This window comes from Candida jiufengensis (genome assembly GCF_024610255.1).
Source record: "Candida jiufengensis strain CBS 10846 chromosome Unknown scaffold9, whole genome shotgun sequence".
Lineage (NCBI taxonomy): Eukaryota > Fungi > Ascomycota > Pichiomycetes > Serinales > Debaryomycetaceae > Lodderomyces > Lodderomyces jiufengensis.
The window spans coordinates 340001-353758 of NW_026261554.1; the positions used below are offsets into that span (position 1 = coordinate 340001).

At 33.3% G+C, this 13758-nt stretch overlaps 1 protein-coding gene across 1 annotated transcript; it reads left to right on the forward strand. All coding sequences in view use genetic code 12, as the record gives it.

The window, feature by feature from the left end:
• Nucleotides 1–4818: 4818 nt before the first annotated feature.
• Nucleotides 4819–13551, forward strand: KGF54_000134 (uncharacterized protein; the record flags this gene model as incomplete). Its single annotated transcript, XM_051761698.1, has 1 exon — nucleotides 4819–13551. One exon carries the CDS (start codon nucleotides 4819–4821, stop codon nucleotides 13549–13551), a length of 8733 nt encoding a protein of 2910 aa, XP_051622749.1.
• Between the last annotated feature and the right edge of the window lie 207 nt (nucleotides 13552–13758).

Here is a 13758-nt window from a genome sequence, read left to right on the forward strand (position 1 = left end):
GATAACATGGACGAAAAATTAAAGTATAAAGTTTAAAATAAGGTTAAAGTTTCAAAAAAATTTTCAAAAAAAAAGGTCAAAAAAAGATTGCAGCACGAGAGTTTCGCGTATGGTCTCCCACTACACTACTCGGTCTCGCTCTTAGCAGCTTAACTACTGTTGATCGGACGGGAAACGGTGCTTTCTGCTAGATATGGCCGCAACCGAAAGAGTGTAAAATAAAGTAGACTATAAAGTGGGAGGAAAAAATTAGTGTGAGTGTACTTGAGATGAGTAGTAGTAATTTGATCACGTGATAATTTTCAAGAACAGGGAGAAGGATCGACCTAATTCAAAAGTGTATGCGAAAAGTCGACCAAAAAATGGGTCGAAAAATTAGGGCGAGAAAAAAAATTACCTAATCCGGTAATTTTTCTGCTACCATTTCACTTTTTTGGGTCGAAAAATCGACCTAATTCGACGTAGAGCCTCGACGTGGAAAAAAAAATGAAAAAAACAACACTTTTTTATGTCCTAAAAAACATAAAATCAAGATAAGTGAGATACGGCATCACTCACACTTGATTTTTTTTTGTCCTTGGTATTGTACGGATTAATTTCAATGAATCTTACTTTTTTTAGTAATATATTTGTAAGATTTGCAAAATCTCCTATTTGGCAAGCAATCAAGAACTTTTTCCATTTTTGGTACCACTTACGAGAAAGTTTTACTTTTATTCAAAATACGGAAAATATTTGAGGGCGGATTTATGCAAGATTCTGGCTATTACTTATGGGGCGGGCGGGACATTTTGGAGATTAATTCTATAGAATATGAATTGAAAATTGGAAAGAGATTATAGGATTGAACTGGACGCTTTTGCGGTTAAATCACACAAATCATACACGAGTTTATTGAATTGAAAGAAACAAATGATGTGACCATGATCACACTTTTTCTAATCACAAAACTATAATTAGTTCAAAACAGATGAGGGGTCTCAGCGCCTTGAACATAGTTGATTATTCTAAAGAACGGGTCTATAGATGGTTATGAATGATATTTAGGTTTAGTAGTAAAACCCGAGTTTCAAAATTTTGAGTAACTAAAAAAGCATTTTATGTAGATCCTACAAAAGGTATATGTATAATCATAATATTTAGCCTTGAAATATTTACGAACATTACTAAATTCGACGATCAATAAGGACTAAATATTTTCTCCGACTAAGTGAATGATGCACAACCTATCAATACTTCTTAATAGTTCGGTATACGTTGTTATGAAAAGATGAAATTTTGGTTATGAGATTCCTTTAAGTGATTACAAGAAACCCGAAACATTCGATAATGCAAAAATACAACTGGTTATTTGAGGCTACCGATAAACTGTAATTTGTGATTGACTTACCATCAATTGAGGGCGTTCACTAAATTTAAAGGGCCGTACTTGACATACTGGCCGCCTGATATTTTGAAATATACAAATGACCTATTAAGTCAAAAATTGTCTATTGGCGAACAAGTTTTTCAAGTTTTCTACAAACAAGAGTTCATCACAACTTTTCTTGAAAGATCAGACCATTATTGAAAGGACTAAAAGCCTTGATAAAGTAAATCTTTCAAACTGACATGTATTGTTACTACTTCAATGTTTCTTTTTTCTATCTTTTCCCTTACGGTAAATGCAGAGAAACCGGAAAAATAACAGAATACACTTTGTCCAAAGCTCATAACGATAACTAACTGCATTAAGTTTGTGTTAACATAAAATGTTAAGATCAATCACCGAGTTTCCCCCATAGTATTCAGGCGTACAAATCTCATTTTATTCAATTGAATTGATCGATCACCTCGTCACCCAAAATATAGTTATCTTTTTGAACTCAAGAACTCTTGAGTTAAATTATGAATAACCAATACTAGATCAATATATGTGTATATTTAAAACATGACATTTCATCCGAAACGCTCCGTATATATTAATGTTTGATTAAGACTAAAACATTTTAGATTTGCAACTTTTGATGTTACATAAAGAGTTAACTTATCAGTTCAGTTTATTTTCGGTTGACATTAATTACTAAAAAGTTAAAAACTTTGTGTTGCTTCTTTTTAAAGATTTGAAAAAATAACATCTCGTAAATTTTATTTCTTTAAAAAGAAATTTAATAATCTTGCCACATAATTAAAATAATATTCTATACATGGATATTTGAAATATAATAAATTATTATAATTATGATAAAAGTTTTAAGTAGAATTTTAAAATGAACTTAACTTTGTTACCAAATTGATTCGAACTTCTCTACATCGTTTACTCACTCTTGACTATGGAGTTGTCAGCAATCGTTTTATAACACAAACGTTTTCAAGACTATCATCAAAAATAACATTTTTTCCTTGCAAATAGGAACAATAGAAAGACCCTTCAAACTCTAAGTTTTTTTAAATTGAAAGATAATAGGCTTTGAAAGATCAGCAATTTGATATCAAGAAGATCATCATAGTATTTACTAATTATCATTTATTCTATATTTTAAGTGATTAACTTATGATCTCATGCCTAATTTTGCTATAAAATTTTAAGTCATGATGCCTAATTATTCCCTGTTCTGTATAGCGCGGAGTAATTATTTTTCCATTTGGCTAAGATAATTAAAAAAACAGATAATTAATTGGGGTGACTTCATCAGGATTGCTTTTTCGCTCACTTTTGTACTTAAAGGGTTTGCTCAAAGTTTATCTGTTATTTAATTGTCATCGTCAACCTATTTTGATAAGGTGGTGATTCATAAGGTTGTAAACGAATTGTAACAGCGAAGGTTTTACAAAACTATATTTTAAAGTTTGAATTAAGATCTACAATGTTTTAAAAATGATTTGCGCCTTCTTTATATGAAATACGAACATGAACTTTGGGTAAAATCGAGTGATATTAAATTCATAGATTGTATTTACAACATGTACGAATAGAATCAGCGTTTTGTGATGGACTATTACTTGGGATTTGTAAAGAGATTCTTCACTGAAAAATTTTTAGTTTATTACTATTCAAATTTAACTAATTTTGTCTACATAAATATATCTTATCGTTTAAGTCGTCATGAACTAATACTTTTTTACTATATATGATTAATCTCACATGATAAGATATTACAATTTACGTCAATTCATGGTTCCACTAACTAAATTGAGACCTCTCAAGTATCACAAATTTCAATTCATATTCTAGCATTTGTGCATTAGCAGAATTTGTGGTTTAAATTTGGCTAGCTAATTAGTGCTTTTTTTTTTTTTTCAATATGTATATGTTCATTAAATTTTCATTATACTTTTTTGAGCCGATTGTAATTTGAGATTACTAGATTACAAGATGACATAAAACTAGATTTGTAACAAACTTTAATGGTAGATAAAGAAATGATTGGTGAAGACATTAAAACATTAGAACCTTCAAAATACTGAATGAACCATTTTAATTTGAATCGTAAATTTAAAACGGAAAATCAAAATATCAACTAAAAGGCGTAAGCAACTTCATTATGCATATGCATGGATCTTTTAAAACTTTGAGCTTAATTGAAGTATTGAAAAAAAAAGAAATAACTATATATTCTATTAATCATTTTAATCAACCAAAGTATCAGTTTGCGATTTGGAATTCCGAGTCCAATGTGAAAGATTCAATTCTGATCTACACAATTTAGCTAATTTTCTTACTCCATTCTTTCAACATCGATTATTTTAAAATCCAAAATGATTGATATCAAGACTACTGAATTTCGAAGCTTACAATTTTCAATGGTAATCTGTTTTACTAGTCGCGATAAATTTTCGACAATACTTCTATGAAAGCAATTGAGAAACTTATTATTAATGAACAATATGATGAGTAATAGATTCTACCGACGGCTTTTTCCTCAAAAACATATCTAACTTATGTAAATTAAATGTATCAAGGCAATTTCAAGACTTCACACAAAAAGCTTTTGTTTTGTGTTGATATGTGAAGTTAATATTACTTTTTTTTTTAAAAACTAAAACTGAAAAAACTTCACACAAACTTTCACAACTTTAATTGAAGCCGTTTGAGGGTTGACATTTAATTTTAATTGAAGTTTATAAATTAGATGTTAAGTCTTTAAATTATTGAGGGGATGTTTCAATGAACTTTTTCAAGTCACAGTATTAAACCAAAAAAATTTGCTTAATTAAAAAAGTTTAGCTTCTTATATAATAAAATAAGTTTGATATAAAATTAATTTTAGTTTTCTTCGTAAATATTTTTAAACTTTAAACTTTTTTAAATCTTTTTTTTCTTTAAAGGGTTTTATTTTTTTTTTAATTTTTTTTTAATTTTTTTTTTTTTTAAATTATAATTTTATTCCATTTAAAAATTTCTTTGACACAAAAGAAAAAATAAAATAGAAAAAAAATTAATAATTGTACATGTTAAATGTTATAAATCAAATTTAGATAGTTAAGGTTAAAAAGTTGATAGATATTGTGAAAGTTTAATTCAATTGGAATTGTATTAATTCCAAAATTTAACCGATTCACATAATTAAAAATGAAATAATAAAAAATAAAATAAAAAAAATGATACGAAAAAGAAATTGTGTTCTCAATGAGACAATACAGGAGTTGTGTTTTTACATCATACATAACTGGAAAAATGCATTTGAGTAATAATTCAGAGAAAATGTAGCAGTATAAGATATTTAAATTATCCAAATCCATCAAAATTCATCATGTAGGGAAATTAAATCAATAATCTTTTACAAAACCTAATCATCACCAAACTCCCATCATCATCATAATTTTATCACATATAAAATGCTTCTACAGTTGTTATTGATTTTATTTGCATTTATACTGCGGTCAATTCATGCTGCAGAAGTATCTGGAATATTCACGAGTTTCAATTCACTTACTTGGGCGGGAGACTCGGCGCTAACTCAAGCTCCAAATAATCCTACTTGGACAGCCGTATTAGGTTGGAATATGGATGGAACTAAAGTTAATCCTGGAGATACTTTTACATTAACTATGCCATGTGTATTCAAATTCATTACTAGTCAAACTTCAGTTGATTTAGTTGCACAAGGAGCAACTTATGCTACGTGTAATTTGAATCCTGGTGAATTAATTGTTTCTTATTCAACACTTACTTGTACAGCTAGTTCAGCTATTACACCTGCAAAAGTTGCAACTGGAACAGTGTCAATTCCTTTGGAATTTAATGTTGGTGGATCAGGTAATTATGTTGATCTTCAAGACGCTTCTTGTTTTTCAGGAGTTGGTACAAATACAGTTTCTTTCTACGATGGTTCAAATCAACTTTCAACTTCAGTTGTATTTGCAGGTCCTGGAAGCGATGCAGTACTCGGATACAATTTTGTGAGATCCATTCCATCATTAAACAAAGAACAACTTTATATAGCTGCTCCGAAATGTTCAAATGGTTATAGTAGTGGTACAATTGGTTTCGTTGCAGCTCCTGGTCAGACGATTGACTGTTCAAATTGGCACGTTGGTTTCGCACCTGGGGGTCTCAATGCATGGAATTATCCAAAAAGTTTCATCACTGATTATATTGTCACACAATCATGTTCATCAAGTCAGTTACTTGTTACTTATAAAAATGTTCCAGCTGGTTATCAAGCTTTTGCTGACACGTTCTATAACACTCCAAATGGCGTTAATGTTAAATTTACTATGAAAAATACTGCACAATGTGTAGATTTAAGCTATGCTTTAAGTGCTGGTGGGTATATAGAATACCAGCCATACGTACAAGAATCAGCTTTTGCTAACGGGAAAGTGGTAGTATTGACTACTAGTACAATAACTGGTCTGAAAGCAAGTGTTACTACACTTCCATTTAATCCAAGTAAGGATAAAACACAAACAATTGAAGTTTTTCAACCTGTACCAACAGTGACAGTTACAAATTCTCATCTTGGTTTATCTACATCATATAGTACAATAACCAATACACCTGGTGCAACAGCTACAGTATATATTGATAATCCTTATCATTTAACAACTACACTAACTTCAGTTTGGACGGGTCTGAGTCAGTCGGCGTCAACAATTATAAATCCATCGGACACACTAGACACAGTTATTATCAATTATCCCATTAATCCTACTACCACAATCAAATCTTTTTGGTCAAATTCATATATTTCCACAATTACTTCAACTAATGGACCAGGTGGAACCGATACTATAGTAATTGAATATCCATCTAATCCAACAACTACAAAATCAATATTTTGGTCAAGTTCAATAACTTCTACATCAACCACTAAATTAGGACCTGGTAAAACAGATACAATAGTAATAGACTATCCCCCTAATCCAACTCGGACTACAACCACCTATTGGACAGGATCAAGTGTAATAACAAGCACAACTAAAAATGGACCTGGTGGAACAGATTACGTTGTGGCCCAATATCCTTCAAATGTAGCTACTACAACCTCAGCATTTTGGTCTGGAAACATATTATCCACTACAGCTTCTTTAAATACTCCAGGTGGTACAAATTTGGTCATAGTTGAATACCCACCTAACCCAACTACAACAATGAGTTCATTTTACGGAGGTAATTCAATTGTCACTTCAACAACAACAAATGGTGTTGGCTCCACGGATTCAGTCGTTGTCTATTATCCAACTAACCCAACCACTACAGTTTCAATATTTTATAATGGACCTTCTCTAAGTACAACAACAGTCAAAAACGGTGTAGGAAGTACAGATTCAGTTATTGTTGAATACCCAATCAATCCTACTACAACTATTTCAACTTTCTATAATGGACCTTCATTAACTACAACAACAGTCAAAAATGGTGTAGGTAGTACCGATTCAGTTATTGTTGAATACCCAATCAACCCTACTACAACTATTTCAACTTTCTATAGTGGCCCTTCATTAACTACAACAACAGTCAAAAATGGTGTAGGTGGTACAGATTCAGTCATTGTTGAGTATCCAATCAATCCTACTACAACTATTTCAACTTTCTACAGTGGAGCATCTTTATCTACAACAACAGTCAAAAATGGTGTAGGAAGTACCGATTCAGTTATTGTTGAATACCCAATCAACCCTACTACAACTGTTTCAACTTTTTACAATGGTCCTTCATTAACTACAACAACAGTCAAAAATGGTGTAGGTAGTACCGATTCAGTTATTGTTGAATACCCAATCAACCCTACTACAACTATTTCAACTTTCTATAGTGGCCCTTCATTAACTACAACAACAGTCAAAAATGGTGTAGGTGGTACAGATTCAGTTATTGTTGAGTATCCAATCAATCCTACTACAACTATTTCAACTTTCTACAGTGGAGCATCTTTATCTACAACAACAATCAAAAACGGTGTAGGAAGTACAGATTCAGTTATCGTTGAATACCCAATCAATCCTACTACAACTGTTTCAACTTTTTACAATGGTCCTTCATTAACTACAACTACAATCAAAAACGGTGTAGGAAGTACAGATTCAGTTATCGTTGAATACCCAGTCAATCCTACAACAACTGTTTCAACATTTTACAGTGGTCCTTCATTAACTACAACAACAGTCAAAAATGGAGTCGGTAGTACAGATTCAGTTATCGTTGAGTACCCAATCAATCCTACAACAACTGTTTCAACTTTTTACAATGGTCCTTCATTAACTACAACTACAGTCAAAAATGGTGTAGGTAGTACAGATTCAGTTATTGTTGAATACCCAATCAATCCTACAACAACTGTTTCAACTTTCTACAATGGTCCTTCATTAACTACAACTACAATCAAAAACGGTGTAGGAAGTACAGATTCAGTTATCGTTGAGTACCCAATCAATCCTACAACAACTGTTTCAACATTTTACAATGGTCCTTCATTAACTACAACAACAGTCAAAAATGGTGTAGGAAGTACAGATTCAGTTATTGTTGAGTATCCAGTCAATCCTACAACTACTATATCAACTTTTTACAATGGTCCTTCATTAACTACAACTACAATCAAAAACGGTGTAGGAAGTACAGATTCAGTTATCGTTGAATACCCAGTCAATCCTACAACAACTGTTTCAACATTTTACAGTGGTCCTTCATTAACTACAACAACAGTCAAAAATGGTGTAGGTAGTACAGATTCAGTTATTGTTGAGTACCCAATTAATCCTACTACAACTATTTCAACCTTTTACAGTGGTCCTTCATTAACTACAACAACAGTCAAAAATGGTGTAGGTAGTACAGATTCAGTTATTGTTGAATACCCAATTAATCCTACTACAACTATTTCAACCTTTTACAGTGGAGCTTCATTAACTACAACAACAGTCAAAAATGGTGTAGGTAGTACAGATTCAGTTATTGTTGAATACCCAATCAATCCTACAACTACTATTTCAACTTTCTATAATGGTCCTTCATTAACTACAACAACAATCAAAAACGGATTTGGAGGTACCGTCTCAGTGATTGTGGAATATCCATACAACCCTACTTCAACTGTCACCGAATTCTACAATGGATCATCAATAATTACTACCACTGTCAAGAATGGAGTGGGCAGTACTGATTCTGTTATTGTGGAATACCCATCCAATCCTACAATCACCACAACAGTATTCTGGACTGGATCTATGGAAAGTGTTACGCGTGAGTTCAATAAACCAGGTGGTACCGATGTTATTGAAGTTTTGATGCCTGCAAATCCTACCGAAACTACAACACAATTTTGGACTGGTGACTATCAATATACCTCCACGCAACTGAATATACCAGGTGAAACGGATAATGTTATTGTATTTGACACTGCTAATCCAACTGAAACTACAACGAAATTTTGGACTGGCTCATTTGCTAGTACTACTACATATACCAAAGCTCCAGGTCAAACTGACACTGTTGAAATTTTCGACACAGCGAATCCTACTGTTTATACAACAATATTCTGGAATGGTGCATCCGATTCAACTACAACTATGACCAATGCACCTGGCGGAACCGATACAATAAAAGTATTGGCAGTTCATAACCCAACAGTTACTATGACTCAATTTTGGATTGGGTCAATTACATCAACTTCAGAACAAACCAATACTCCTGGAGCTACTGATTACGTATTCGTTTTAGAGCCGTTTAATCCTACAATCACAACAACTGAATTTTGGTCAGGGGACTTTGTCACCACATCTACTGAAACAAATGGACCAGGGAGTACTGATATAGTTCATGTTTTGGATCCTCATAATCCAACAGTCACTACAACAGAGTTCTGGACTGGTTTAGAAGCTACTCAATCAACAATCACTCAAACACCAGGTGGAACTGATAGTGTTATAGTTTTCAAACCTCACAATCCAACATTTACTACTACAGAATTTTGGAATGAGACTTATATTTCCACTTCAACAGAAACCAATGGGCCAGATAGTTCAGATATAGTTCATGTTTTGGATCCTCATAATCCAACAGTCACTACAACAGAGTTCTGGACTGGTTTAGAAGCTACTCAATCAACATTTACTCAAGCACCAGGTGGAACTGATAGTGTTATAGTTTTAAAACCTCACAATCCTACAGTCACATTAACTGAATTTTGGTCAGGGGACTTTGTCACCACATCTACTGAAACAAATGGACCAGGAAGTACCGATATCGTTCATGTTTTAGACCCTCACAATCCAACAGTCACTACAACCGAGTTCTGGACTGGCTTAGAAGCTACTGAATCTACAATCACTCAAGCACCAGGGGGAACTGATAGTGTTATAGTTTTAAAACCTCACAATCCTACATTTACTACAACAGAATTTTGGAATGAGACTTATATTTCCACTTCAACAGAAACCAATGGGCCAGATAGTTCAGATATAGTTCATGTTTTGGATCCTCATAATCCAACAGTCACTACAACAGAGTTCTGGACTGGTTTAGAAGCTACTCAATCAACATTTACTCAAGCACCAGGTGCAACTGATAGTGTTATAGTTTTAAAACCTCACAATCCTACATTTACTACAACAGAATTTTGGAATGAGACTTATATTTCCACTTCAACAGAAACCAATGGGCCAGATAGTTCAGATATAGTTCATGTTTTGGATCCTTATAATCCAACAGTCACTACAACAGAGTTCTGGACTGGTTTAGAAGCTACTCAATCAACATTTACTCAAGCACCAGGTGGAACTGATAGTGTTATAGTTTTAAAACCTCACAATCCTACAGTCACATTAACTGAATTTTGGTCAGGGGACTTTATCACCACATCTACTGAAACAAATGGACCAGGAAGTACCGATATCGTTCATGTTTTAGATCCTCACAATCCAACAGTCACTACAACCGGGTTCTGGACTGGTTTAGAAGCTACTCAATCAACGATAACAGAAGGACCTGGGGGTACTGATATGGTATTGCTTTTGTACCCATCTAACCCAACGATTACTTCAACTGAGTTCTGGAATCAAAATTACACAACTACTTCCACTATAACCAATAACGTACAGGGAACTGACTATGTTGTTATCAAGGATCCAAGTAACCCATCTATAACTGTTACTCAAACATGGACAAATGATTTTACCTCGACAATCATAAGCACTAATGGACCTGGCCAGACAGATACTATTTATATCGAAGTCCCATCTGTATCTAGTGATTTGGCATCCAGCTTTTCAGATTATAGCTCAATTTCATCATCAGCCAGCTCAGAGTACAGTTCAACTAATGAAGCTCCATCAAGTTCAGACAACACTTCAAGTCAACAATCATCATCAATCAGCTCAGACTACATTTCAACTAGTGAAGCTCCATCAAGTTCAGATTACACCTCAAGTCAACAATCATCATCAATCAGCTCAGACTACATTTCAACTAATGAAGCTTCATCAAGCTCAGATTACACTTCAAGTCAACAATCATCATCAATCGGCTCAGATTACAGTTCAACTAATGAAGCTTCATCAAGTTCAGATTACACTTCAAGTTATCAAACATCATCAATCAGCTCAGACTACACAACTTACCAAACATCGCCGAGCTCCACAGATAATACCTCAAGTTTAATATCATCATCAAGCTCCATTGATTTTAGCTCAGAGATCAAACCATCATCTTCAATTTACAGTTCCAGTAGTGAATTTTCATCAAGTTTCTCAGAATCTAGTTCAAGCTATTCTTCCGAAACTTTTAGTTATAATTCGGCTGTTGATGCTGATTCCACATCATTCGACTTTACATCATCAAGTGTGCCAACCCAAGTCTTAAGCTCCATTAGCGATTTATCATCTTATAGCTCGAGCGCTGATTTAGACTCTACTACAAGCAGCACTGGTTTTGTTTATTATAACTCCACTACTCCAAGTCTCAGTCCAAGCTTTAGTTTAAGTTTAAGTTCTTCACCAAGTTTCAGTTCAGCAGTTGATGCTAGTTCCACTGAGTATTTCAATCCATCAAGTTTGATTTCCTCACCAAGCTACAATTCAGCAGTTGATGCAGACTCTACCATTTTTACTAATCCATCAAGTTTCAGTTCATCATCAAGTTACGATTCAGCAGTTGATGCTAGTTCTACTGAATATTTGAATCCATCAAGTTTGATTTCCTCACCAAGCTACAATTCAGCAGTTGATGCAGATTCTACCATTTTTACTAATCCATCAAGTTTGAGTTCTTCATCAAGTTACAATTCAGCAGTTNCACCAAGTTTCAGTTCAGCAGTTGATGCAAGTTCGACTGATAATATCAATTCATCAAGTTTGAGTTCCTCACCAAGCTACAATTCAGCAGTTGATGCAGATTCTACCATTTTTACTAATCCATCAAGTTTGAGTTCTTCACCAAGTTTCAGTTCAGCAGTTGATGCAAGTTCGACTGATAATATCAATTCATCAAGTTTGAGTTCCTCACCAAGCTACAATTCAGCAGTTGATGCAGATTCTACCATTGTTATTAATTCAGCAAGTTTGAGTTCATCATCAAGTTACAATTCAGCAGTTGATGCAAGTTCTACTGATTATCCATCAAGTTTGAGTTCCTCACCAAGTTACAATTCAGCAGTTGATGCAGATTCTACCATTGTTACTAATCCATCAGCATCAAAAATTAATACTGAAAGTCTTGCCTCATCTTTTTCCACAATTCAATTATCATTACTTTCCTCAACTACCCTGACTCAACCACGTTCTTCAATTTATGGACCATATGGAAATTCGAGTACTCAAGCTCCAACTTTAGTTTCTAGTTCCACCTACTTAGAGACTTCGGACTATCCATCAACTGAAGTTGAAACCCCAGCCACCATCATCGATTCTTCAACATATTTGGAAGGAGCAACTACCACACCAATTGTTAATACTGAATCAATCCCACCATCAATTTTTACAAAGGAAACACAATCTCCGAATGAAAACAGTTCTGATATTCCTACCTTAGAATCTCAATCGGAAACAAAAGACGGTGATACTTCACCAAATACCATTGCAAATGTTCCTGCTACTACTACAGCAGCTCAAAGTGCGTCAACTAATGGTGAGGAAGGGGATAATACTTCCACTCAAACTGGATCACAAGTCACACCAGAAAACTCACCAGTATTACCTTTGAACACTGAAATTCCAAACACTTCAAATCCACTTCCACCAACTACATCTGCCAATTCGGAATTAGCTCAAGAAACCAATTCAAGTACGCCATCATCTCAAGAACCTTCAACTAATGAACAAAATTCTAGCATAGAACCTACAACAGCTTCAAGTTTGAATCCTGATGCTGCTAGCTCAGACAATGCTCAAGGAAATGCTTCTAATTCAGATCTGTCTATTAATGGTAACAGTTCTTCCCCACTGAACGTTTCTAATGAGTCCGGTGGCTCAAACAGTGTTAATGGCTCAAACAATGCTAATGGCTCAGACAATTCTTCTTCATCAGGTGATCTGAATAGTTCGATAGACTCGAATGGTACAAATAATTCAAACGGTTCAAATAGTGGTACAAATAATTTAAACGGTTCAAATAGTGGTGTCAATAACTCAAATGGATCTAATAACTCAAATGGTTCTAATAATTCAAATGGATCTAATAATTCAAATGGATCTGATAACTCAAATGCATCTAATAATTCAAATGGTTCTAATAATTCAAATGGATCTAATGATTCAAATGGATCAAATAATTCAAATGGATCTAATAATTCAAATGGATCTAGTAATTCAAATGGATCTAATAATTCAAATGGTTTGGATAATCCAACTGATTCAACTCCAATTAATACAAACGGTCCTGAAGACTTACAATCTACTCAAACTGAAGTTGTTAAACCATCATCATCTTCTACAGGTTACACATTTAATACATCATCAGCTTCACAAACATATTCAATACCTGCTCAACAATCAACAGGTACTAGTTCATTATCATTACCTTCATCATCATCATCGATAACTCCTATCAATACTTATGAAGGTAAAAGTTCAAAATCAATAATTTCAAAATGGTTATTAAGTTTAACTATTTTGATAATTTTATTTAGTTAAGCTTAAAAATTAAAATTTAAGTGATAATTAAAATCAATTCAATTATTTTTTTCATTTCATCATTTCGTTGCTTATTCTTTCGTTTATTTCATTATCAATTTTTACATTTTACTTTACATGTATATTAGTTTATTTTGTATAATAATTTATTTATAATATAGATATTTTAGATAAAAAAAAAAAAGTGTAGTAGAGAATCTTTTATGC